Source organism: Nicotiana tabacum, chromosome 8, assembly GCF_000715075.1.
Source record: "Nicotiana tabacum cultivar K326 chromosome 8, ASM71507v2, whole genome shotgun sequence".
NCBI classification, from domain to species: domain Eukaryota; kingdom Viridiplantae; phylum Streptophyta; class Magnoliopsida; order Solanales; family Solanaceae; genus Nicotiana; species Nicotiana tabacum.
In genome coordinates, this window is record NC_134087.1 from 50209657 (window position 1) to 50237358 (window position 27702).

Here is a 27702-nt window from a genome sequence, read left to right on the forward strand (position 1 = left end):
TATTTTCTTTTTTAATATTTAAATGGACTTTATGAGGTTGAAGAATATTATTGCTTATGTCCTTATTGACTATAGGTTATTCCTGATAACTACTACTAACATGTGGGTTTTTTTCAACCCTCACCTGCAAATTCTTCCAAAAAGAAAGATGACTAAAAAAAGAAAATTACCCTTTTATTTTTGTATTCTCTTGCTAGTAATTTCTCTTAAAGTAAGGATCAAGATAATGATATTTTTAAGTTTATTATTTATGGTTTAGAAGAGCATGGTGTAAGAAATTAAAAGGAATAGAAAAGTAAAGGCAAGAAAACAATAAAAGAGGAGAAAGAAACAAAGAGAGTTTGTTTGAACCTTTTTATCAAACAAACATATTTATATTCTTATATGCTTTGTGATGAGTGATGACATGATGTTGATTACTTTAATATATCTGCAGTAGGTCTTCTGACCTTGAAGGAGCTTGATTTGGTGCAACCTGTGATTTAGTTATTGGTCTTCACATCCACATTTTTGACCGTCAGATCTTCTCCAAAGAGATCATTAAATAATGGTCCCACTCATGGCACTACACTGGTTCTCATTTTAATTAGGTCATCAACAAAATGGCTATTAGCAATCACTATTTATGTTACACATACTCGAGACTAGTGATGTGAACAAACTTTTTTCTAGTTTGAACTCTAGCTTTTCCTTGATAATAAGGCGTGCGATCGATATCAACTCTCGCTTTTCCAATTGAGTTGCAAAGGATCAACAAAGGTAATGAGATGTCTGAAGCATCCAACATGAAATGTATGTAATATCTTAAGAAAGAATAATTTGATGCAATGTCATGTTTCCAGTAAATCATCTTTGCATGTATGAGATTGAGTTGTTTTCTCATGAATTGTAGACTAATAATCCTTAAAAAACTCTATTATAATTGACATATTTCAAAATTTTCCTCATGTCTTCTGTAACAAACTCATCAGATACAAAGCTTCGCTGAAACTGAATGTGAAATGGTTTTTTACTGGAACCATTAACACTCTATGCTGGGAACGAGAAAATCCCATTGAGACAATGTATAAATTACAACAGAAATCATCCCTGGCAACTGAAATAAACAAACTAATTCCTACTTCTCTACTTGTTCCAAATTTATCAGAAGCTTTGGAAGGGCAGATCCTCCTCCCTTTTTGGATTGCCAAAACCATGCCAATCTAAAAGGCAAAACAACATGAATTCGTACTGTTCAATTTCAAGAACCATTTTATACTCTACAAAAGCATCTTTCTTCTGGTGGAATCTATGTAGATGCTTTATCTTGGCCATGTTTTTCTGTGACCACATTTTCTGCGCTTATTAGTTTCTCTGCCTGATGCTTCTCAAGAAAAGCTTGTTTCTGCAAGATATTCATCATCTCCTTTGTTCTATTCTCCTCTCCTTCAAGCTGCATTTTCACTATTGCTTCTGCTTCCTTGTTTATTGGTTTGAAGTAGTCATCAATAGCAGCCTCCTGAAAACATTCACCCATTTTTTCAAGCAATGAGTCCAGGTCAGATGATCAGCCATAACACCAGGAGGGGCGCATGACATCAGTAACAGTAATAGCAGGGGACTTTGAAGCCAACCCTACTCTGTAATAAGTTCCTAACACCTTGATGTCATAATACAACAAGTTAATGAAGCAGATGATAAAATGACGTAAAGCCAGCTTCTACAAAAGATATATGGAGAAACAGACAGAGTAATCGAGAACACTGTTGGGTACTATTGAAAATGGAAACATGTCAGTCATTAAATTAAAGGTCAGACAAAAACTATAGGAAGTCACTGGAGTAGCAAGTTGAAGATCAAGGTGACATTGATGAAGCAGCACAGCGGAAAATCCAGTCGCTAGGATTTACGAATGCACCAGAGACAGCTAAATAGCATAAGCACGAATTTAATGAGGAAGGACTTGAAGTTTTTTTTTTCCGGAGAAAGTAGGGGCTTGAAGGTTTTAGCAGTACAATCATGTAAAAAACAGCTTAGACCTATCAAGGACATGAACAAGTTGGTTCAAGATTCTTGGCTTGAGTGTACTGCCAAATACCAGCAATTTCTCAAGTTCAATCTCTTCAAAATAATAAATACTGCCTAGATTCAATTAACGATGACATGTATGCAGGAGGTTTCCTTGTAAATCAGGATTTTGGGCAATTAACAAGCACAAATTTGGACAGAGAAATCAGGTTTTCATTCAAAATCTAAGGTTTGGAATATGTAAGTTTGATATCTAGGTTAGCTACAATTTTCATTCAAAGTCAGGTTATATGATGTGCAGAAGAGGAATAGTTGATTTACAAACTCATCTAAATTCAAGAATTCTTAGAGCTAGGTAAAAACTTCAAATGCAGCCGAAAGCCACAAGTTAGTCTAGGTTGAAACCTGACAGAAAGTGGGCTAAATTAAGCTTAAGCTAAGTCAAAGCTGATTAGTCATCCAGCCAGTTGGCTTATTTGCATTGCATTCCATTTTCTTTCTCCTAGAGTTGGAAGTACAAATTCAGCCTTAAAATATGGAGTCTGGTGGTCCGAGAAAACAATGTTTTGAATCCCAGTCTGTACTCTGAAAGTAGAACCTTTTTATTTTGTGAAATTCATTCGAGTTGCCTCTGCCTGTGCCAGAAGGGAAGGGGGAGGCAAAGGAATCTAAACTCTCTGAAAAGAGCAACATCTAGAGGTGAAAGTTAAGAAAAATGAAAATAGTTGTGAGGAGGCTGGAAAGAAACAGTTTCTAGAGAGCATGGCATAGAGTAGGACAGCATGAAGAAGGTTTTGGAGAGGACAGAAGAGAAAAAGAACTGATAGTTTGGGACCTGGAAACTTTGCCAAAGGGATTCATTTTTTGGAACTCGACTAGACTGAAGACTAATAGCCTGTTTGGCCAAAAAAAAAAAAAATTGGCCAAAAGTGCTTTTCTAGGCAAAAAATGCTTTTTTCAAAGTTAAGATGTTTGGCCAAGCTTTTAGAAAGAAAAATAATATTTTTGAGTAGTAACTTCATAAGAATAGTGAATTAGAAATTTGATTGGTTTGAGGATTTCGACCTTGAACTAGAAGAGGTTCTGTTTTCTTTGGACAGGCTTCCCTCAGCTCAGTCTTTTTAGTTCTTGAAGTCTTCATTGTATTAAGCCAACATAGACTCCATAGTAGTTTCACTGATAGGTATAGTAATAAAGGATTCCTGGCGTTGTAGGCACTAGAATGGAGTCCTTTATTTTGTCAAAAGCTCTCTGTTCTCCTTTCTTTACAAAAGTGGATTCGAAAGCGCAAACAAAGCAGCAAGAAGAAAGCCTAAAGGCACAATCAAGGGAAGGCTCGGACAGCTGCCCTTTTCTGAGAAAAAAAAAGGTCGCTTCTTCCAAAAACACTTTTTTGAAAAACACTTTTGAAAAAAATACACTTAGAAGCACTTTTTAAAAGCTTGGTCAAACACTAATTGTTGCTCAAAAGTACTTTTCACATTAATTAGTCAAACACAAACTGCTTCTCACCAAAAGTACCTTTTGAAAAAGCACTTAAATAAGTTGATTTTAGAAGCTTAGCCAAACAGGCTATAAGAGACATGGAAGCAGCATTACATTATATATTAGGCAAGGTTCTTTCATGTTTTCCATTTCTTCTTTGTAATAATGGTGGTGTCTAGGCCAATTTTCCTCCACCTTGACTATTCCACCGGGTACTTACTATGTTCTAAGTCCTATCACTATAGGTACCTAATAATTTTGCCCATCAAGTCTTAGGCAGATGGGAGATATCACCTAGCCTTTCTTACCTTTGACCACTAGGCCATATCTTTGGATCTTAAGGTTCTTTCAATTTTTAGAATAGTTTTTCCACTCAATTTATTTACTCAATAAATTTCTGATTGTTATACCAACTTCCAATTTCCAAAACATATTTTCGGAGCACCTTTCAGAATCCTGTTTCTTGCTTTAAAAAGTTTTTATTTGTTAAGGACCTATGGCAAACGACAATCCCAACTCCCAAGGCTCAATATCTATTAGCATGACTAGTTTGTATTTAGAGCACAGGAAGAAACAAGGTCTCAGAGCCTCTCAATGAGTTCTACTGAAAGTGATCTATGAGCACAGAAGTCAGATTTTCTCAGCTGTTAATTGCCAAGACTTCCTCCCAAGCTAGTTTTCAAGATGTATTAAGCTTGTTTTCTGGATATACTCCGAAAAGCGAATTCGTACTAAGGTAAAATAAGCATGGTCGCAGGATATTAGGCGAATTGCTCATTAGGATAGCTTTATAGTTTTGTGGAATAGATCCGACATCCTCTTCAAAGTTGACCTAACACTACCTCCTTTGCAAATTATACAAACAATACCTAGAAGAGCAGAACATTATTAAAGAATTATACTCAGGACCACCAAGTAATAGTTCATCAGCATGCTTCTGAATTAAACAGGAATATAAACAAAAGTCTTCAATGGAAGCAAGTTAACAACAGGGTAAAATTCAAGAAAATTGTGAACTCACAGTCTCCTCTAGCTTCTTATTCAAAGCTTGCATCTCTTCCACCATGCGCCTAACTTCTGACAATATCATTTGTTCAGGAACCTTCCTTATTGCTGCCTTCCTCTCCTCCGCCTGTTCAGACATCACAAACGAAGAGATAGAGATAAAAGATTAAGAGTGTAGAACCGAATGGCAAGCACTACTTCCAATCTATCCATTAAACCTTTTAAATCTATCGACTTTCTTCATGGTCTCTCCTTACAGCTTGTTTGGATGATTGTTCCCCATTGTATCGTATTGTATTGTTATCCCAAAATAATGTTTGTTTTGATTGTTTCATTAAAATTGGTTGTATTGTATTGTTAAATCTATTGTTCCGGAACAATGAAAAGTCCTCTTTTTAGAAACAACCGATTTGGTGTGATGGGATTGTTTCCTATTTTTCTTTTCAATTATGCCCTAACTTATTACTCCACAATTCTATTTTACCTTTTACCTTTTTTTCTATTTTAACTCCAAATCTCCAACCTATAACCTACTTTATTTTTTTCAAGAACTTCTGCCACCAACGTTAAAGATGTTTTGCCGCCTTCTGTTTTATTTTTTCTACTAATTTGCTTTTAACTCAATCCTAATTAGTTGTGCTCCTTCATTTTGCCTTCTTCTGTCTCGCTCCTTTGTTCTGCTTTCTTAAGGTGTTTTGACTTATTCTGTTTTATTTTTTAAAATTATTTTTATGCATAATTTTAATAAATTTAATATTTAAACAATTGAGAGTATTTTAGTCAACTTATCAGTTACAATACAGTACGATACAGTCAAACCAAACAGCAAAGTATTATTTAACAATAACAAACAGTACAATCTATCCAAACATTGTATTTATAAAACGATACGATACAATACAATACAATACCATTATAAAACGACGGGAAACAATGATCCAAACAGAGTGTTAGTAGTTGTACACCCAAGAAATTATCCAAATGTCCAAGCCACAGGCACATGCACAGTTCTTTTATATTGACAAGTAGAGGGTTTTGGCAAAGAGAATATAAGCCCAAGGTATCATCAAGGGGCAAACCAGTTTGTAGCCACAGGCATCAGCAGCACTCCTTCAAATTTTGGCATCTGTGTTTGCGTTGTGCTTGGTGGGGGAGGCGAAATATAAGTTAAGTGCTGAAGTTGCTATATTTAATTTTTTACATGCTTTATATATTTTGATAATAGTGGTGCCTGGGCTTGAGTTGCTATTAAACCAATACTAGTTAATTTACATGTTAATAACTAGCAGATTGTTTCTCTAGAAAATTGCTTTCATACAGCATTTGGAAAAGACCCCACATCAAAAGAACCTAGATGCTTAACAGAAAATGAAGCTTGTCACCTGGAATAACAGATATTAGCATCAAATTTTTGCCACCTGGAATGCTATAACAAACTGTGCCTCAACATCTCTGACCCAATAGTCGAAAATATGTATACAAGCTTTACAGATGCTAAACATTCAGTTTGCATAAACTACAAATATATGTGCGATACACAAATATAAGCACGAACTGGACATGGATTGAAAAGGGTACCATGACTGCATTGGTGATTTAAATTGGATGTATCACCCAAATAAAGCTAGTTGGTGACAGCTTATCACTACAGATAAGATCACATCCTTATTATGGCATCAAGTACTAAAAAAAACCCCACACAAGACTAACTTATGTCAGAACACTAAGCAGTCTGCCCCCAAAAAAAAGATTACTTTTGTGTGACTAACCCCCGTTAATTAACCATATAATGCAACAAATAGCAGAAACTTCTACATTTCTTTTTCTTTTTTCCGTTAAAGCTTTGTTTTTTTCCAATCCAACTTAACATTTTCAAAAAGTTACAGCTTGGACTGATAACAAAATGCTGATACAGTCTGCTCAAACCAAAGATCGCAGTTAGTCAACTACACCTCGATCCCAATTAATTAAAGTCAGCAATACGATTCCTCTGTATAGATTCCGCTATATTTAGGTGCATTTCATTCCGATACGAAATTATTGTTGGAAATATAAAAATATATGACATCTGAACGTAACAATACACAACCGCCTATGTAATTCAACAGAGAACCAGATTTAGCAATAAGAAATGTGAAATTTAAAATTGAGAAATGACCTGTTGAAGGCGTTGTTGCATCTGTAATCGATAAGATCGGATTCGACGCTCTTCGTAGCCTGAAAGAACCCTAATATAGAACATTGCTTTCCTCCCAAATTCGAGAAGCTTCTTCATCTTAGGTAATCAAGTTTCAGTTTCCAATATTTCCAGAAAGCGTGAAATGATTAGCAGATTTATTTTTTTCACGTTTGAAGAATTGGATTCATAGTCGAGCTGAAGCTGAAGAAGCCTCACATTCAGTTGTTGCTCGGCTGCGTTTCGTGCGTGCTTTTGGTGAAAATTCAGAAAATTACTTATTTTCTAGAAATTCTTTTGCGGAAAAAATGAGAAAAATAGTCTCTTATGTTTGGCTTGGGTTTAAAATAATCCCTCAAGAATACACTTGAACTGTTTTGGTCCTTTAATTTGCAAAAGTTGAGTAATTTAACTCCGTCAATTATATTACATACTCTATCTCTAGTAATTGAGTGATGATTCTCTAACTAGGGCATGGCTTCAGAAAGCTCAACATTAGTCATTTGTATGATTCTCTACATGATTGTGAACTATGCAACGAAATTATTTCAATGACAATTGAGTCAAACGATTAAATTAGAAAAATGTTGAGGTAGAAAGATAAATTTACTTAAAATACAAAGAATTCAAAATTCCATGAAAAATATGAGATTACGAGAAGCGGATCTCTATCACTTTTAAACGGATAAGATGAAAAACATTTGTAATTAAAATTGGCTAAAGTTTAACTACATTTCAACTAATGGTTCAACATAAAAAAGATGACCAATAAGTGACCAATCCGCACCTTTTTTACAAATATTAAGAGGTTGAAATTGGTTTGGCAACAGGTGGAATAATGGATTAACAATGAAAATAAGGACCTAAACTTTTTTTTTAATGTAGCAGAAGAAAAAAAAGTAAAATTTATTGATATTTGATGCGTCATTGACATGACTCTAACATGTCTCACGTGTGTATCACCTAACTAAGAAACTGATATTATATATTTTAGGATAATATTAATTTCACTTAAAATAAGCATGGGAGGTAATAAGTAGCTCGTGAAGTTTCAATATTTAAATAATTTTCTGTACACAATTTAATGGACAACTTATATATTTTCATAGAAGTAATCAAAATGGAATTTGACAAATTGAGTTCACATTCCTTATTAAACTTAACTGGCATGTACATTTATTGTAAAACTGTAACCAGCTGCACAAATATATCTTTTGAGATACTCATACTCCCAAGTCCTTACAAAATGTACGTACTGATTATAGAAAGGCGAAATACATAAACGCTCTTGTTAAGTTATCCTCAACGATCAACTGAACATTTCAACCGAACTATTTTTTATTTTAACACTTTAAGTAACTATTAAGTAGGTCAAATAAGCATCTGGGTACAACAAACTATATGTGTGAGTTGCACTTGCCAATGAATATCAAATAGACCAATCAAAAAATGGCACGTGTAATTTTGCCATAAAAATTTGACATACATAATTAACAAAAAAAAACATTTAAAGAAGAAAAGAAACTTTCTTTACCATCTCCTCTCTCATTTTGACATACCAGCTCGACTCCTCTCTCCCTCCATTTCTGCCGCCTCATCGCCACCAATCGCTGCCTCCGAAGGTGACGACCGGCTAGGCGGCGACCTCCTCTTCAACCACAACCACCCTTTACTCTTCTCCCCTCTCCTCCCCCCCGTCACTGTTCTGTCAAGGCAGAACCCTCACCAGTAGGCCTTCAAACATCGGTGAGATCTACAAAGTTAGTGACCCCATTAAAACCGATCGACTTTAGATAGAGACTTTAGATATATCCAAATTTGGCCGAAGATATGCTTTTGCGTTATGTTTGTGGACTGTTTTTCGTGAATCTAGATGGATCTACGTTTTTCCAACGACCCCTTGCTTATGTCCTTTTTATTGCTCTAAATGTTCCCTTATGTTGATAATTAAGAACCAATTCCCACAAATTGATAATACACTACAATAATAACAATAACAACATACTTAGTAATATCCCACATCGTGGGGTCTGGGAAGTATAGTGTTTATACAGACCTTACCCCTACTTTACGAGGATAGAGAAAATTGATAATACACTGAAACTAACAAATTGATAATTGATATTAAAAAATTGAATCTTGAACAAAACTCCATCATAAATTCTCTTCTATTGTAATTCAGTTCAACCAGCTAGTATATGTTAAATTGTATATTGAAGTGAAGGTATGGTGGAAAGGAATGAAACAAAAGGAAACTAAACACGAGAAAATGGAGGCAGAGGTGATTTAGGGTAAAGGAGGGTATCGAATGGTGGAGGAGAAGAAAGTGTGAAAATTAGGGGGGATTCATATTATTTTAGGAAAAAAAAAAAGAATAAAATCTAACTTTAAGTGGGCCACTCGCGTCTCACAGTGCATTTCAATGGGACTAACATGGTCGAATGTTTAGAATTGGGCTCAATGTTGAGGCGTTCATGTATTTCGCCTTAATGAAAACCAAAATATTGTATCAATTCTTGGAACTATAAAAGCCAATGTATAACCAAAATCAGCCGCCATTTTAATCTCTTCCTGCACGACGGAGCGTTAAGCCATTAGCCATGCAGTAAATGAAGACAAAACTGAGGTGCCACGTGACGATCCTCACGGGCCTTTCTTTTAGGTCCCTCAACGGTTTTGCGTGGCGCCGAACCATTACCCTGACCAGAATTTCAAAACCGACACGTAGCATTTTCCCTTGCTTCACGTCATCTCTCTCTCTCTCTCTCCCGCCACCCTTCCATTTCACACACACACAATTGGAGGAAATTATGGGTGAATTCCCCGAAACTATGTTTCCCTATCTGAACCCGCTTTAGTGAATTTCCTGTCTTTCTGCAAAATCTCTGTTCTATCAAAAAAAAAAAAGAAGTTTTTGTCTCTGATCAACGTGGATAAGGTGAAATTTGAATTGATTTCTAGGGTTTTTACGAAATGGCAGGTAATAATGATGTAATGAAAGGAAACCCACCTGGGATTTTGCTCATAAGAAGCATGAGAGGTAAAGATTGGAGTCTAAAGACGTATAAATACGTAGTTTTGTTGATCACGTTCATAGCTTATACATCATATCATGCTTCAAGAAAACCCAGTAGTATTGTCAAGAGTGTTTTACATCCACACCCATTTCTCAACATAACAGTTTCAAATCCATGGCCTATGGGTCCAGTTTTCCTAAAGAATGAAACTTTGGGTCCTATTGATTTGTTTCATTCAAAAAAGAAAGGCTGGGAACCTTTTAATGACGAGGATGGTACGTCGAAATTAGGGGAAATTGATGTTGCATTTCTTGCATGTTATTCAATAGGAATGTACGTGGCTGGACATTTAGGGGATTCATTGGACCTAAGGTTGTTTTTAACAACTGGTATGATTGGAAGTGGCATTTTTGTGGGGTTATTTGGTATGGGTTATTTTTGGAAAATACATGCTTTTTGGTTTTACTTGCTTATGCAAATGGTTGCTGGGTTATTTCAGGCTACTGGCTGGCCTTCTGTTGTTGCTGTTATTGGTAATTGGTTTGGGAAAAGGAAAAGGGGATTGATTATGGGTATTTGGAATGCTCATACCTCTGTTGGGAATATTAGTGGATCCCTTATGGCTGCTGGTGTTTTGGAACATGGATGGGGTTGGTCTTTTATTGTTCCAGGAGCGTTTATATTTTTCGCGGGGATAATTGTGTACTTGCTATTGCCTGCTTATCCAGAAGATGTTGGATTTCCTTGTCCTAATCGTCCGTCGTCTGTTGAGGATTTGTCTGTGACTAATGATGAAGAAGCTCAGACAGTGAAAGAAAATATGGTTGAAAATGGACATGACAATGTCCGTCGGCATGGTTCAGGAAATAGGAGAAGTGTTGGTCTTCTTGATGCTTGTCTAATACCAGGAGTGATTCCATTTGCACTGTGTCTTTTCTTCTCAAAGTTGGTAGCATACACATTTTTGTACTGGTTGCCGTTTTACCTTAGTCAAACAGGTATCGCTGCTTGCATTTATGAATTGTTTGCTATATTTGGTTCTTTGTGTGTGATAGGCATCGTTCTGAAGCATTAAAGATGTCCTAGAAGCCTACAGATTGCAACAATTATCTAAAATGGTATTACCTAGGTTTGAAGTTCGTGATTGCTAGTTTTTCCACTTGCAAGTTCCTTAATAATTTTTGTTTATGTGAGATATTTAGGAGTGTACATTGCTGATAAGGTAGGGAATTTTGATAATGGAGCTTTTGAGTGTTGAAAGAGAAAAGATTCGTGTACTGTCAAACCTCTCTATAACAGCCTTGTTTGTTCCGAATATTTTTGGATGTTATAGCGAAGTGCTATTATATAGAACATATAATATAATATAACATGAAAATTGGTTCCGGAAAAGCTTGGCTTTTATAGTGAAGTGTTGTTATATAGTGATGTTGTTATAGAGAAGTCTGACTGTATCTGTTGTAAATATCTTGAATGTAGTTGCTGCTGGTAACTCTGATTATTCCTTAGGGAAAAATACATGATCCATCTTTTCTAACTCTCAATCTGATTAAGGAGCATGGCATCTTTAAACATTGGAACTGCAGTGCAGTCTATGCTTCTAACAGCAAATCAGAGATGCTGATCGTATTCTTCACTTTGCTCTATTTACATTGCATACAGGAGTGCCTCTTCTCCTTAACTAATCAGTTTCTCCTTTCCCTTTTTGGTGAAATCCCAAAAATGATGAGCACCCGTACAGGACAAGGGCCAGGTTACATCAGTATACCAACATATGTAGAATATCCACAAGCTCATTAGTTCTGGCCTGGCTAACAAACTATACTGACACTACATTCTAGTGCAAAATGGCTTCTAGATAAGTGAAAAGCTGCAAAGTACCAGACTTATATACATGTTTTAAATAATTTGAAGGTGTCATATGAGTCTGTTTGAACTTCCGATTATGCAGATATTAGTTTGAGGATTCACTAGTTTAAGGTAAGATGCATATCAGAAAATCCAAAAGGCTGTACCTAAGCAAACTGCAAAACTTCCTTGAAGGATTGCTGGCAATGTAGTGTGTTCTAGTTCAAATTCATAATTTATAAGTCTAAAAGACAGAGAAAAACTGTATGTTATGATGATGGATACCGCGGCTTCATAGCTGTTAAGGTTCACTTCTTGATTGAAGCTTGTTAGAAATGCTTGTTGATTATATACTTGCTTTGACATCAAGTGTTTCTTGGGTGCTAACAACTTAAAGGAACAGTTCCCCATTTTTTACACTTGTTCCCCTTATCTTTTAGAAGTGTTGAAGATATAAAAATCTACGCGATGGACAACTACTTAGCATAATTATCTTTTTGTTTGGGACGAGACTCAATTTCCATTCTACTTTGAAGATTCATTGTCAGTATTTTTATTTTTATTTTTATTTTTTTGTAAATTTCCATGTGATATCATGGTCATGTTCCTAATCTTGGTTCTTGATAATCTCTTTACAGCTATAGGGGGAGAGTATGTTTCAGTGAAATCTGCTGGGAATCTCTCTGCTTTGTTTGATGTTGGAGGTATAGTTGGTGGAATTCTAGCTGGACATCTATCCGACAAGCTTGATGCTCGTGCTACTACAGCAGCCAGCTTCATGTATGCAGCAATTCCTTCTATGCTTTTGTATCGCAAATATGGAAGTGCATCAAAGCTCATGAACATTTTGCTCATGATGATAGCTGGGTTGTTTGTCAATGGACCTTATGCGCTTATAACAACTGCAGTGTCAGCAGATCTGGGTACTCACAGCTCCTTGAGAGGAGATTCTCGAGCACTAGCAACAGTTACTGCCATTATTGATGGTACTGGATCAATGGGTGCTGCTCTAGGTCCTCTTTTGACAGGTTTTCTTTCAACAAAAGGATGGGATGCAGTTTTTATAATGCTTGTTGTTGGTGCACTTAGTGCTGGTCTTCTTTTATCTCGTTTGGTCGTTTCTGAACTGAGCGAGAAGTTCTCTAAACAGCTACCCTATGGACAACACAACAGCGGAGGTAACATTTGTCTCCATTTGTGTCTCTGTTTTCCATTTTGTCTTTGTTCCACCATGCTTATTTCATTGGCATGCTGATTTTAAAATTGGAGCAGCAGGACAAAATGAATTAGACGCTTTTTGTTTTTTAATCCAGTTCACAGCAAGAAAAGTAGCTTGCAGTAGTGTTTTATTGATATGTCTTGCTATGTTACCCTTACTCCAAGAAACAAGAAACAAGTAACACTGAATATTTCTATCATGTTGCCGTCTAAACTTGGTAACAATCTTTATTATCTGCTAGTGGTTTATTGTTGTCAAGTAAGGGGCAGCAGACTGTAGTGTTGATAAAGGTAAAGGAGGAATTTACATCTGTTCTAAGCAGAAGCTATGTCTGGCACTTTCAAACTCAAATGTACCAAGTGTATCCTTATTAGTTTTTTAGTTGGATTAGTTATTGACAGAAGATGCCTCTTTTTATCTTCTGAACAGGCCTACAAAGTCAAAATCTTTTATCCTTTTATATGAGTTTCTGTAGATAAAAATTCTAGTCTAGATGTTATAGCTTTATCCTTCTATAAAAAAAAAAAAAAGGCAGCCCGGTGCACTAAGCTCCCGCTATGCGCAGGGTCCGGGGAAGGACCGGACCACAAGGGTCTATTGTATGCAGTCTTGCCTGCATTTCTGCAATAGGCTATTTCCACGGCTCGAACCCGTGACCTCCTGGTCTCATGGCAACAACTTTACCAGTTACGCCAAGGCTCCCCTTCTCTTTATCCTATATAACTGATTAAAAATAAATCCTATATTAGATAATTTCTTGTTCCCTGGTATTCATGTTCAGAGCATATAGACTCCTTGAGTAAATCCTGAAGCTAGTGGAGTTTGAGACTTAAATATTAAATTTAGTAGGTCATAATCATGCTGTAGATCCCTATGCATGTGCGATGTATTGGGTCAGTAATATGCTATAGCATTTGCTGTGAAGAATGGAAATTTAAACACCACCTTGATTCTTGTGCTCTTACTCCAGAGCAGTAGTTCAGTCTGAGTTCTGTATACTGATGTACTCCTATATGATTATTATTTGCATGGGCTGAAGAAATTATCTTACCAATCAAACAATGATTATTACTTCTCCTTTTGTCTATGTTTTATCCAATCCCCTTCTATCTCACAATTAATTACCTATTTGTTCAATGTGAAAGTTACCACGCCTAATTGACTCCAGCTTCAAATGAATTGAGCTCCTCCTTCATGTGTATCGTGGACGCACATGAGGAAATGAAAATACAAGTATTATTTTCTTTTGTGCTCACTATATTTCCAGATGGAATTAAAATGCATCAATACTGCCAGATTGAGTTCCTGCCAGAATTGGACCATTCCTTTTCAAAAAAAAAAAAAAAAAAAAGCATAATATACTTGCATGGTGAAGTGCATCAGAGTCTGCAGTGATGCGAATGGTTGATCTTACTTTGGCAAAAGTTTTTTTTTTGTTTATCTTTTGTCCATTTCCCCAGCCGGAATCTAATTCTAAGAGTTCGACACTTATGCAACTTGTATCCTATCCCCCCCCCCCCTCCGGGAAAAAACCCCCAAAAGAAAATAAAAGAAAAAAACCCATAAGAAAGATGGAATTAATGTATTACCAATGCATGAAAAGAATTAGGACATGGTGAAAGCTTACTGGTTTATATGTCTCCTTCCTTGTGCAGTAATTACAGATACCTTTGGAGTAGATTTACATCTTGCTCTGTGTTTTGAGAATCTTACTTCAGACATTGTCGTGTTGCTTCATCATTGCGTAATAATTATATGACAACAATGAAAAAGTTATTTCAAGCTATTAATCCTATCTGCATATCATTTTGCTACTAATACAGACACATAGCGTCGTCCTGGCAATGCCTATGATCAAGGTTAAATCCCTTCTACCTCTCTAGTTTCTGTACATATTTGCAATTTGAAGCACCTATAAAGCATTCATAGATATGTTCAATCCTGAACTTGCAGACATTTGTTTTAAGAAATTGTTATTTAGAACTTTTTAGGTGATTTAAACTTGCCAAATGAATCATACAGCTACTAAAGAATCCATCTTACTCTATACTTTGTTGCTTTTGTGCTATTACTACCGAGTTTCCTATGATGTGGGAGAGGAAGGATGAACTGACAGAAACACGGTTTAGATTCCTCTTCTTTGTGTTTTTGTGATGTCAATATTTGTAGTTCAAACAATGTTAAAGCCTCCAGCAAGTGTTGCAATCTCCAGAAACTCTTACGAGTTTTAAACTTACAGACTAAGTATGCTAGGACATGGTTCTATCATCTGGAAGTCTTTGTTATAAGGGGACCTCACAATTGGAAGTGCCAGCTGTTCATTTAAATTTTCATTTAAATCTTTGGAAATTGCGATTGTCTTGAAATTGATTCACTACGTGGTGTTAGTGTAAATGAAAATTTCTGACATATTCTAACATGCTATTTTGTGAGCCATTTATTTGTTTGCGATTTTGTGTAAGATGTTGCTGTTATCTGGTTGTCTATTGATAGTTCTGTATTTTGCCGAAGAGGGAGGGAGTCATTGTTTTGACAGTTTTTTCCACGTATTAATTCATTCCTTTTGGAGTATAATGCGTAGCTTGTTCTCCATTCCTCGATGATTGTAAGTTCTGCTTATAATTTTCAACATTTTGAATCAGTCTTAGTCTAAGAAAATTGCTTCTTTTTGCAGGTTCTGCATCTCAACCCCTTCTAAGTGACCAAAAATAAGGACTGGTCAGGCATCATCGTCTCAAGAAACATGGAGAAATGTTAGCAGATACAGGTACTACCTCTATGTGAAATGCAAGCAAAAAATCAAGATTATGAAACAGCCGCTGGAATCAACGGGACTCGCGAGGCCACTTTTTCATCAACATGGCCATTAATCTTTCTTTAATATGCTTTTATTTTGGCGATTTATGGGTGGTTTTGTAGCGCGTTGGAGTTGTTATTGCCCTGAACACAGTCTCTTGGTACATGTCTAAATGAAACAAAGGCATTTCTCTCACGAGGTTTTTCTGTTGCGGTTGTTGCTTGTTATCTGAGATATATGTTCAAGATTTAAGCAGACGTGTCTATTAGTTATACTACAGCTGATATTAGCTTTCTTCTTATTCCATGAAAGGAGACATGTTGATAAAATAAAGTGAGGCTAGACTATGTCTACATTCTATTCTTTTCTGAATGAGTTCCATTTTCAAAAGAAAACTGAGCATTGCATGTAGTTTTGCATAGGGTTCAAGCATTCCAGTAGAAGAAACGTTGTTAATGTATACCACCTCTAGAGTCAACTATTAGAACTCTCAACATCAAATTCAAGATCCTAAGACTTGTAAGTCTGTTGGCTCTCGTGCTAAAAAGGGATGAGAAAATACAATAAGAAATAGCGTAGAGAAGATGCAAGCTGTTCTTAGGCAAGTTTAACTGGCGTAAAACATTTAAGGAGAGACGAGTGATAGTCAAAACAAATACTCTTATAATTAAGAATTTTATATGTCATTCTTAAATGGCGTAAAATTATTAAAGACGATAATATGAATCAAAGGGAGTAAGACTTGCAGGGAGTGTCTGCAGACACGTCCAAACCCCACATTATTGGTGTTGTATTTAGGTTTGAAAAGCTTTTGTTTGGAGAAAAATGCGTATGTAAATTATTTTTCAGAAAATGTTTTTGTAGAATAAAAATACTTGTTTCTAGTTTTCGAAGAAAAAACTTCCTTTAACTTATTTTTTTGAGTCGGGGAAAGTATTCTGATCAGGATGGGGAACGAAGTAATTTTTAAGACAAAGATAGTCAGTTATCAATTTGGAAAAACTTTTCTAATTGTAGCTTGTATAATCCAAATGAGGCCTATTATAATCTAAATTTGATTGGATGAACGGGTTATGGACCTTAAAAGGCGTCTTTTCATAAATATATTATAATATTATCTTATATTATACTTCTTACTTGTTAATGTGCCACCACGTTTATGTCAAAATCAATTCCATTTTGATAAATATGACCAAAGTGGTATGCATTTACAACAGACAAAGGAGTGCTTAACCACAAACTTTGCAAAGTTTTGAGTAGACTGTCCTCTCTCTCTATATATATCCACCTTAAACAAATACCTCAGAACACAAACTTCCTCTAAAACCTTGTACATTCTATTCAAGAACCCTCTCTTGTGCTTCCTGTGAAAGAAGTCAAATTTTTTCACAAGAGAGTCATGGCCACATCATGTGTCATGTCAGTGCTCTCCCTTTCCTTTACATTTCTAGCTCTTTCTGCTGCACAAGAACCCACAATGCCACCTTCTAGCATGGCAGCCCCACCGACAATCGCCATGCCACCTTTTATGTCACCACCAGCACCAGTGGCATTTCCTCCAACAATGAGTCCTGGTCCATCAGTTAGCTCATCACCAGCCCCAGGTGCACCTGATATGGCACCCCTCATGCCTGCCTCTCCTCCTGCACCCATGGGACCGGGGCCTGTGTCATCACCGGCTCCTGCACCTACTCATGCTGTGTTGCCATCAAGTGCTTTTGTGCATGGAAGTAGCATGGCCATGGTAGCACTTATTGGGAGTGCAGCACTCTTCTTCTAACTTGATGCTCATTATCTTTCACATTTGCTGTAGATTGAAAATAATTTACCTGTTTGTGTATTCTTTATTGCATTTTAATATATTTTACAGTGTTGTTTTTCATTATTGTTGTTTCACTTTGTCCTTGATTCTTGAGGATCATTCATGTGTGTGAGTTTAAGGAACAATGAGGTGTCATTTATCAACTTTTATTTGTTACAGCTATCGTGTAACATTTTCACTCAGTTTAATAAAATACATTGTTCTTACATGTCTTTTCAACGCTATTTCTACTTCTTTGAAACTTCAAACAACAACAACAAATCCAGTGTAATCCCACAAGTGGGGTCTGGAGAGGATACTGTGTACGCAGACCTTATCAACTTTTATTTGTTACAGCTATCTTGTAACATTTTCACTCAGCTTAATAAAAGACATTGTTCTTACATGTCTTTTTACCGCTATTTCTGCTGAACTTCAAACAACAATAACAAACCCAGTGTAATTCCACAAGTGGGGGTCTGTAGAGGATAGTGTATACACAGACCTTACCCCTATATTGTGAAGGTTGAGAGGTTGTTTCCGATAGACCCTCGGCCTAAGAAACAGTAAACAAGGAGCAACCAACACTAACAACAACAAGAAAAAAACAAAAGACACTACGTGTAATAACGAAGATCTAAAAATAAGAAATACAAGAAACTTGACTTTCATGTAAATTTCCAAGCAATTACTAGTTCAAAAGCCAAGGTTGACTACAGTATAACATTAGATTCTCCAAATATCAGCCATAATCAAAGTAAAGAGAAAGCGCCTGACTTTCTTTCTGTTTTCCAGCATTCTGGAGCTAAAGTTAAAACGAATTATCGAAACAAATAAACATATGTGCATCGCGGCACTAAGTAAGAGTAGCTTTCTCTTCCTAACATCCTACATACACTTTTGTGGCTTTAAGCTTTAATCCAGATGCAACTTATTTGCATGTGCCAAAAAGCTTTCATACAACAATCAAAAATCAGTTGCAGATCCGCAAAGGCAAAAATAGAAGGTCAGCTTTTCGGTTTCATTGCTTGGGTGATGTAGAAAAAGACCATAAGATATTCCTTTCATTCATCTTATCAAAACAAAGAAAAAGAAAAGAAATTACATTCATCGTCTCCTTTGTTTTCTACGGCACTCAAAACATTCAGTACATGGAAATTTACTTCCATTAGAGTAGCTGGTATGGAGTTTACTGGGCGAGACTTTCAAGTCTTTCACTAGTATCTGGCGAAGCTTTTCATTTTCCTGCATGAGCTCGTCAATCACTTGCTGGTGTTTCAACACCTATCATGCACCAAACATATTTTCAGTACTTCACACGCCATATAAACATAAACCAACAGATAAAAACTTTTTCCCAGCCATTTCAGCAGTTAAACAATTGAATCTTGAATAGATAAATTTATTCAGGAAAAGAAACAAAAGCAGTGATAAACTGAGTTAATACGTTGTAAACCAAAGTGGTATGCATTTACAACAGACAAAGGAGTGCTTAACCACAAATTCATCTGTCTGTTAAATATGACCAAAGTGGTATGCATTTACTTATAACATTATACACTAACCGTTTCCTAGGTTTTAGCAATGTAAGTCAATATTCTATTAAGGACATCGTTAATAAGTGGTCTAATCAATCTTCCTCATATTACAATTTACTTGCAATATTATTTTAAGTTTAAAAAAGGAAAAGGAAAAGAGTTAGCTTCTAAATAAATAGTCAGAGTGAAAACTTACAATATGAAGAAGGTTGTTCTCTGATCTCAAACGTTCCGACTGCAAATACAGAAGTAGAAGAATTAGAACTAATACATGTTAGCAACATCCTATTTCAATTAACAATTATCAATCTCATCCTTAGCACAATATACAACAAGTCTAAAGAGACCTCACAAAATTACGCTTAGTGTATAATGTTATAAGTAATGTGTTTCATCTTCACATACCAGCCCATTTGCTGTACTGCCTTCATCCTTCAAAAGTGGACTCTGCAGAAAATTGCTAAGAACCTTCTCAGTTCGACTGCTATATGATGTATTTGAAGAGCTAACATTAGTTCTTGAAGTTTCATTTTCATGAGAAGAGAGAGAACTTGTGTTTGTATCTGTAAGCAAGCCCACAGAAGAACTATGAGGGACCTTCACTTCAAGTGAATTGACACTTCCCAGTGGATTCTGATTAGAGGCTTCATTGATTGTCCTCATGCCAGCTTGCAAGGACGGTGGAAGAATGCCTTGACCAACAGACAAGCCGGTCGACATTCCAGACTTCATCATTAATTTAGTCATGGCTTGCTGCAGATTGAGAGAAGTTATGTTAAAACCTTTGAAAGTGTGGAGGATGAGGGCAAACTCAGCAGGTAGCGGCAACAACACTATGGAGAGAATACATACAATTAAAAACAACTGAATCTGATCCACTACTCTGCGCTTCACAGCAAGACCTGACATACACCACCAAGATTTTGCTATTTAACAACAGAAATGTTTAGAAGAATCTGCCATAACACGGCTTTATAAAATAAAGTCTTTGTGATTCAGCTATTTCCTTTTTCTTTCTTCCATTATATCATTCCCAGAGTTTGTGGCCGCAATTAGTACCAAGCCTGTGGTTCAAAGATGACACAAGTTTACATTCCAATAAGCCCAATTAGCCTTGACTAAGGTATCTATCACTCAAACAGTTAACTCTACTGTTTCTTGAAACACCCATGGCAACCTGGCCATGATCAACAGATTTAAGTCTTCAACTCAATATCCTCTAAATAAAGAGTGCACATAAAGTGGTTAGCAACATCACTGTATTTTAGCAATTTTCCACTTCAAAATAAATCATCCTCAATGCAACATATAACCTTTAACAAAGAAAGAGTTAAGTCTACATACCAACTCCAAAACCATGTCCAAAACCTACTCCGCATCCAATGCCTGCTTCAATGCCTTTTGCCCCAACCTTCCTCAACTACAGAAAAGACAAAGAAATAAAATCAGAAAAACATCACAAGAACAAATTTGTAAGGTATATTGATCACAATGCTATATGAAGACAATTCAACAAATTAACATACAGAATTATTAACATGTCTTCCAACTCCAGAAAATGCATCCGTTGCGCCTCTAGTGGCAGTCATAACTTGATTTAGCATTGGTATTGCACCTAAAACCAAGGTAAGTTTAGTGATAAAGAGATATCAATCTAAAAGGATAGAGAGTCCTATAATATAGAGTATCTCATATCATAATCCCTTTCATGCTTAGATACTAGGGATCCGATAGTCACAAGAACACAGAAACGCTGAACAGGATTAGATTGTTATTGACACCAATACGATGATGTGACTAGCAAGCTGATAAAACCACACAAACTGCATACAATTTAGATTGCTCAATCACGCATCACATTTATCCATGTATAGCATCGTACAACAGATCAATGACTCGTGTTCGCTACATTGTTCAACTAAAAGCATCAACCCTATTAGAGTAGATTAATTGCTCTTTTCCATGAAAAGGCATCTAAAGGAACATTAACCCCTAGCCTGCAACTTTGTTATCTCTAAATCCCAGCAAACAATCTGATCACTAACAGCCAGAACTTAAGCACGCATATAGTCTGACTAACCAAACGCAACATTACATCAAATAGCACAAAACAGGCAGAAAAAGTATACCAACCATTAGGAACAACTTAAATCTTTCAAATTTATGCTTTTAATTCTAGAGAACACACAAACACATACACACACCCCACATGGACAAACTTAAACCCCAAAAATGAGTTGCTTGAATTAACACATAGACACACCATAGACAAACAATGCAATATTTTTTTTGATAACCATAGTGCCTGGGCAGCTTGTGCACACCTTGACTAATTCCACGGGATACATGTTACCTCCCACCATCACAGGTAGCGCGTCACTGTGTCCACCAATGGTTGGATAGATGGAAGAAATCATCTAGTGTTTTTGCTTCCAGTGGGATTTGAACAAACAATGCAATATTACATTACATCAAATAGCACAAAACATGCAAAAATTGGATATCAACCACTACCAACAACATAAAGATTTAAACTTTACACATTTAAGTCATTAACAAACACACACACACCAAACAAAATTACAACCCCTAAATGAATTACTTGAATTCTTGGGTTCCCGTTCTTTAGGTTTCCAAAAATCTTCAAATTTCATGATTTATTTTTTGGTGAATGAGAAGAAAAGAGAAGGAGTGAAGAGTACCTAGATTTAAAGGGCGACCAACACCAATTCCAATCCCACAACCAATGCCAAAGCCAGTAAATACTTGACCCACCTTCAAAGTAAAAGGATTCTCTATTCTCATCCTTCTTTCTTTATCTGCAGTAACTATCACGCCATTGCTATTACTACTGCTGCTGCTACTTGTACTGTCCGTATCCATTAGCACTGTTTCCTTCCCTTTTCTACAAATTCTCAGTCTTAAGTATGGAACAAACTGTACAAAAGCGCAGTGTTTTGTTCAGCTAGATTCTTCAAATAGTTGCAGACCCGTTAGGCTGCTTTTCTCTGAGAAAGTAGAAAAAAGCATTTTCTTTAAAATTTTGAATTTATGTCAATTTTCTAATTTATAAATATAATCAAATATTGTTGGTTTTTTAAAATCAAATCGAAGAACAGTTATCCTTAAAATAAAGGCAAACTTCCTGAGAAAATAGATACAGTTCTGAATTAAATTTGCACTACCTTAACAACCAAAAAATCAAAATAAACCAGAATTAATAAAGTTTTTTTGTTAATTTATGAATATTTTACCAAATCATTCATATCTCTTATGAAGTAAAAGTCAACTCAAACCAAAAAACAGTTAATACTAAGTGAAGACACTAGTCTCAAAACAAAAACCAAAAAAGGAAAGTTGAAGACGCTATCCAAAAGATCAACATAAATCAGAATTGATAAAGTTTTTTTTTTTTTTTGTTAATTTATTTATATTTCACTAAATCATTTATGTCTCTTATGAAGTAAAAGTCAATTTAAACAAAAAGAATAGCTAATTAATTCTAAGCGAAGACAGCAGTCTGCAAAAACTAAAATAAATGAGGATAAGTCTGCAAAAACTAAAATAAATGAGGATAAGTCTGCAAAAACTAAAATAAATGAGGATAAAGACGCTAGAAGGAGGGCTTGAACCTCCGACCTTGTGGTTAACAGCCACACGCTCTAACCAACTGAGCTATTCCAGCTTCATGTTGTCATTATACAGTACAATCCATTATATTGGAATTTTCTTTAGGTGTGCTCTTACTTTCGTGAAAAACCATTAAATTGCTAATGTTAGTTAAAATACGAAATACTTATTAAGAAATGTAGCACAAAGTAACAACATAAAACAAGAATATAAGTAGAATAAGAGAAGAAAAGATAACTTTCTTATTTCGTCAAGTGTTCAAGTGTATCTCACATCACATTTCATGCCTTTATTTATACTATTACATAGAAGGTTACAAAATGATTGTCTTAAACATGACATTAACAATTGAGATCATGGGGGAAGATCATGGGGAGGGGTTATGGAGGTGTGGGAGTTACAACCATAATAGTGATGAGTAGTGTGAGGTTATTTACATCATGGATGAAAGTAGTGGGAGTAGTGGACATCCACATTTACTAAAGATTTTATAACACTCCCCCTTGGATGTCCAAAAATAGATAATATGCCTCGTTAAAACCTTTCTAAAAAAAATCTTGTGGGAAAAAAATCTTAGTGAAGGAAAAAGAGTATACATATAGGCAATACGCTTTATTTGCTGCCTCGTTAAAAACCTTACCAGAAAAATCCGTGAGACAAAACCTAAGCTAAGGGAAAAAAAGTACAGCGCATATCTTACTCCCCCTCATGAAAACATCACTTTATTTCTCGAAGATGCTGCATTCCAATCTTCAGTCTCAACTTCTCAAATGTTGAGGTTGGTAATGCCTTAGTGAACAGATCAGCAAAATTTTCACATGAACGAATCTGTTGAACATTAATTTCACCATTTTGTTGAAGATCATGCGTGAAAAATAACTTTGGTGAAATGTACTTTGTTATGTTTCCTTTGATGTATCCTCCTTTCAGTTGAGCAATACAAGCAGCATTGTCTTCATATAGTGTAGTTAGATTATCCTTTTTCATAAGAAAACCACACATTTCCTGAATATGTTGAGTCATTGATCTCAACCAAATACATTCCCGACTAGCTTCATGAATGACTATTACCTCAGCATGATTTGAAGATGTGGCAGCTATTGTCTATTTCATTGAACGACATGGTATAGTTGTACCTCCATATGTAAACAAATAACATATTTGAGATTGGGATTTATGTGGATCAGACAAATAACCTACATCGGCATAGCCAATCATTTCTGACTTGAATTCATTAGAATAAAACAATCTCATATCTATAGTTCATAGATGATATCTAACTATATGCTTAACACCGTTCCAATAACTTCTTGTTGGGGAGGAGCTGAATCTTGCTAATAAGTTTACTGCAAAAGCAATATTTGATCGGGTATTGTTGGCAAGATACATCAGTACCTCAATTGCACTAAGATATGGAGTTTCATCGCCAACGAGCTCTTCATCATTTTCTTGAGGCCGAAATGGATCTTTATTTATGTCAAGCGATCTCACAACCATTCGGGTACCCAATGTGTCACGACCCGGATTTTCTACCCTCAGGAGTCATGATGGCGCCTACTCGTGAAAGCTAGGCAAGCCAATTATTAGGGTTCTACACATTTAACATTCAACCCAAACAGATATAAGCCCAAAAATTAAAGTTTAACAGATCATAAATGCGGAAGAGTTATAACATGATCAAATAATCCAATACAATTCTACCCTCAGATTTGGTGTCACAACTTCACGAACATCTATGCGTTACTATAGATACCGGTCTGAAAAGAAAGTACAACTATTCTAAAAAAAAATGAGGCAGTAGAAAGCTAAAATAGGGAAGGGGAACTTCAGGCTCTGCGGACGCCAGCAGATCTACCTTGGTCTCCCTAGACTAAAGGCAGCTACCTCAGCTACTCACCGAGTTCGGTACCGAAATCTGCACAAAATAGTGCAGAGTGTAGTATCAGTACAACCGACCCCATGTACTGAGTAAGTGTCGAGCCTAACCTCGGCGAAGTAGTGACGAGGCTAGTACACGACTATCAAATAAACCTGTGCAATTAAGTCATATACAGACAGAATCATAATAACAGGAAAAAAATAGAATAAAGTGGGAAGGGGACATGCTGCGGGGTATAATAGATTCTAACAATAAACCAGAAAAGAAGCAATAATAACGAAGCATAATGAACATCATATTCAAACCAACAAGATAATGAAACGGTAACACATGCACGGCATCACCCTTCATGATTTTACTCTCGTCCTCACCATATGAAACATCATAAATGGCACGGCATCATCCTTCGTGCATTACCTCACATATTCATGGTACGGCATCACCCTTCGTGCATTAACTCTCATAATATCGGCACGACATCACCTTTCGTGCTTTACACTCTCTCACAATATCATGCACGGCATCACCCTTCGTGCTTTACACTCTCTCACAATATCATGCACGACATCACCCTTCGTATTTTACACTCTTCCTCACCCAAACAATTGAAAACAATATATCCCGGCAAGGGAAATCAACAATATCAACAAAACATCCCGGCAAGGGATTCAGCTATAACCAATCTCGTTTCAATAATTTCTTTACAAAATGAAACTTCAATTTGAATCAATACTCAACAATAGTCAATTACCAAGAAACTTTCATAAGTTTTGTTCAACATTACTAAGCATCAATTGAGCATGATTGGTACATGATAGGTTCACAAAATCATGATACAAGACTCACGGGCATGCTTGACACCAACATATAGATACTCGTCACCATACTTATACGTCGTACTCGATACAAACACATAGCAAATAGACCACAACTCCTATTCCCTCAAGCTAAGGTTAGTCCAAACACTTACCTCGAATCCACAGACATGATTAAGCCTCAAATACTACTTTACCTCTCGATTCCACTTCCAATTAGCTTGTATTTAGTCACAATTTATTTAATAATGTTAATAATTACTAAATAAACCAATTCCAATGCATGAAAATAGATTTCTCATTGTTTTCCCAAAAAGTCAAAAATCGACCCCGGACTCGCTTGGTCCAAACTCAAAATTCGGACCAAAACCCGATTACCCATTCACCCCCGAGACCGGATATACAATTGGTTTTGGAATCCGACCCCAATTTGAGGTCTAAATTCCCAAATTTTGATATTCCTAAGTTCTACCCAAAATTCCCAATTCCACCATGAAAACCCTAGATTCTAGGATGAAATCTTATAAAAAGAAGTTAAGGAGTGAAAGAAATGAGTTTAAAATCACTTACCAGTATTTTGGGGAAGAAAAAGTGTTTGAAAAATCACCGCTTATGTTTTAGGGTTTTGAAAAATGAAAAATGGCTGAAAAGTCTCGTTTATATATACACCTCTCAGATCATCACCGCTGACCGCAGAAAAAGGATCGCGGCCGCGGAGCTCCACCGCGGACCGCGAAATATCGAGCGTGGCCGCTGAAGTTTTGTCTTTCCCACCGCTGACTGTGAAAATCCCACCGCGGCAGTGGAGACCCTAGCACGATCGCGAAAAGTCACCGCGGACCGCAAACCCCAGTTTAGAGACCTGCAACTTCACTGAACCTGCAACGGCTATTTTCTAAGTCTAAATTTACTTCATGGCCTATCCAAAACTCACCCGAACCCTCGGGTCTTCAAACTAATCATGCACTCAAGTCTAAAAATATCATATGTGTGAGCACGTGATTTTTGTTTCACGAGAAAATCGCTCCAAAAGAAATAAAAAAATAAATAACAATTGATCCTGTTGTACAATTTTTGGATTTTTACGTGGCACTTTGTTAATTATTTATGATTTTTGCCCATTTTTACCTTATTAAAACAAAATACAAAAAAATGTCTGTGTCATGCGTAATCTGAACCGTGACACGGTTGTCAAATAAAAAATCATAAATGGGCATTTTGTCCGTGATTTTGCTTTTGCTTGATTTTACCTGTTTTAAAATATTTTAATGTATGTGCAATTAATTGTATTAAGTGTTTATTTAATTTTAATCTGATTTTACTTAGTTTTGTTTTTTTTAAAAAAATAAAGAAGAAAAGAAAATAGTAAAAAAAAAAAAAGCCCTTCCTTTTTCGGACTTGGGCCAATTTGTTAAATTGGCCCAAACAAACAGCCCAAAACCAGGCCTGCCCGGTCCACACCAGCTGATACCCAGGGTGTCCAAACGACGCCGTTTTAATCCAGCCTGATCTGGGCCGTTGATCTCAGATTGATCAACGGCCAAGATCACATTTCCCATACCCACGAACAAAACCCGACCCGTTCCACCCGGACCAACCCAAACCCCCTTTAGTTGAAACGGCACCGTTTCCCCTAAGCCTTTAGATCCAAGCCATTGATTTCAGTTGATCCGACGGTTGAGATCAACCCACCCATTCCATATATAAGCCCTTTACCGTACCCTGCCCCCCCTATCCAACACCCCAGCCTTCGTCCTCACCAAACCTTTCCCCTTCAAACCCTAGCCGCCCCCATCTCCCTTCACCAGAAACCCGGCGGCATGAACGCCGGTGACCTTCACCTTAACACCCTAGGACCACCTTGACACCTTGAACATGGATCCACCAACCGTTCACCTCGAATCCCATCCCACCTTCTCGAATCTTCATTTGAAGATTCGAGTCAAAACTCGATCTACCCCGATCTGCCCTAAATTCATACCAGACACTCCCCAGAACCCCCTCGAGACCAAACCATTCTTGGTTTGGTCCGAATCTGATCAGGGAAGCATGAATCCCAGATCTGATTTTTTTGGAACCTTAGGGTTCCTCGACACTGGTCCATGTCCGTTCGAGCCAAAGAGATTAAGGTCTAATGGACCTTAATCGAAGTGTTTCTCATCTGAGAAACACTTCGATTAAAGTCCGTTCAACCTTAAAAAGGGTCTGTTCGAGTCCGAGTTAAGGTTTTGATTTTTCGGGATTTAAGGTGAGTTCTGTTCTCTTTTCTTTATTATGTTAATCCATGTTTTGTTTAAAAGGCTGTTATTGTTGTTGTGTGATGGCTGTTTCGGATTTTTACCAACTGCGTCCTGTCCACCTTGCCTGAACCTTGGTTTTTTTGATTGAGTTGTCTTCTTCTACTTGTTCTGATAATGTGTATGTATGTATTCGTTGTGCAATTAGTTGAATTCCAAATTTGTACTAATCAATTGGTTCCTCGAGT

General features: G+C 36.4%; 3 protein-coding genes and 1 non-coding gene across 4 annotated transcripts; 1 reads left to right on the plus strand and 3 right to left on the minus strand.

The window, feature by feature from the left end:
* Positions 1–900: 900 nt before the first annotated feature.
* Positions 901–6924, minus strand: LOC107813690 (uncharacterized). Its single transcript, XM_016638981.2, has 3 exons — positions 6656–6924; positions 4514–4624; positions 901–1498 (listed from the first exon to the last, which is right to left on the minus strand). Exons 1-3 carry the CDS (start codon positions 6770–6772, stop codon positions 1289–1291), a joined length of 438 nt encoding a protein of 145 aa, XP_016494467.1. The 5' UTR covers positions 6773–6924; the 3' UTR covers positions 901–1288.
* A 2202-nt stretch (positions 6925–9126) lies between these two features.
* LOC107813689 (putative glycerol-3-phosphate transporter 4) lies at positions 9127–15949 on the plus strand. The gene is made up of 3 exons (XM_016638980.2): positions 9127–10688; positions 12177–12716; positions 15432–15949. Exons 1-3 carry the CDS (start codon positions 9647–9649, stop codon positions 15467–15469), a joined length of 1620 nt encoding a protein of 539 aa, XP_016494466.2. The 5' UTR covers positions 9127–9646; the 3' UTR covers positions 15470–15949.
* Positions 15950–18356: 2407 nt separating this feature from the next.
* On the minus strand, positions 18357–22439 carry LOC107813691 (uncharacterized). Its single transcript, XM_016638982.2, has 7 exons — positions 21596–22439; positions 20420–20508; positions 20238–20313; positions 19746–19795; positions 19299–19646; positions 19090–19128; positions 18357–18639 (listed from the first exon to the last, which is right to left on the minus strand). The coding sequence occupies exons 1-7, from the start codon at positions 21774–21776 to the stop codon at positions 18463–18465; spliced, it is 960 nt and encodes a 319-aa protein (XP_016494468.1). The 5' UTR covers positions 21777–22439; the 3' UTR covers positions 18357–18462.
* A 65-nt stretch (positions 22440–22504) lies between these two features.
* On the minus strand, positions 22505–22578 carry TRNAN-GUU (transfer RNA asparagine (anticodon GUU)). The gene has a single exon. It is a non-coding gene; the product is annotated as a tRNA-Asn (tRNA).
* Positions 22579–27702: the final 5124 nt, after the last annotated feature.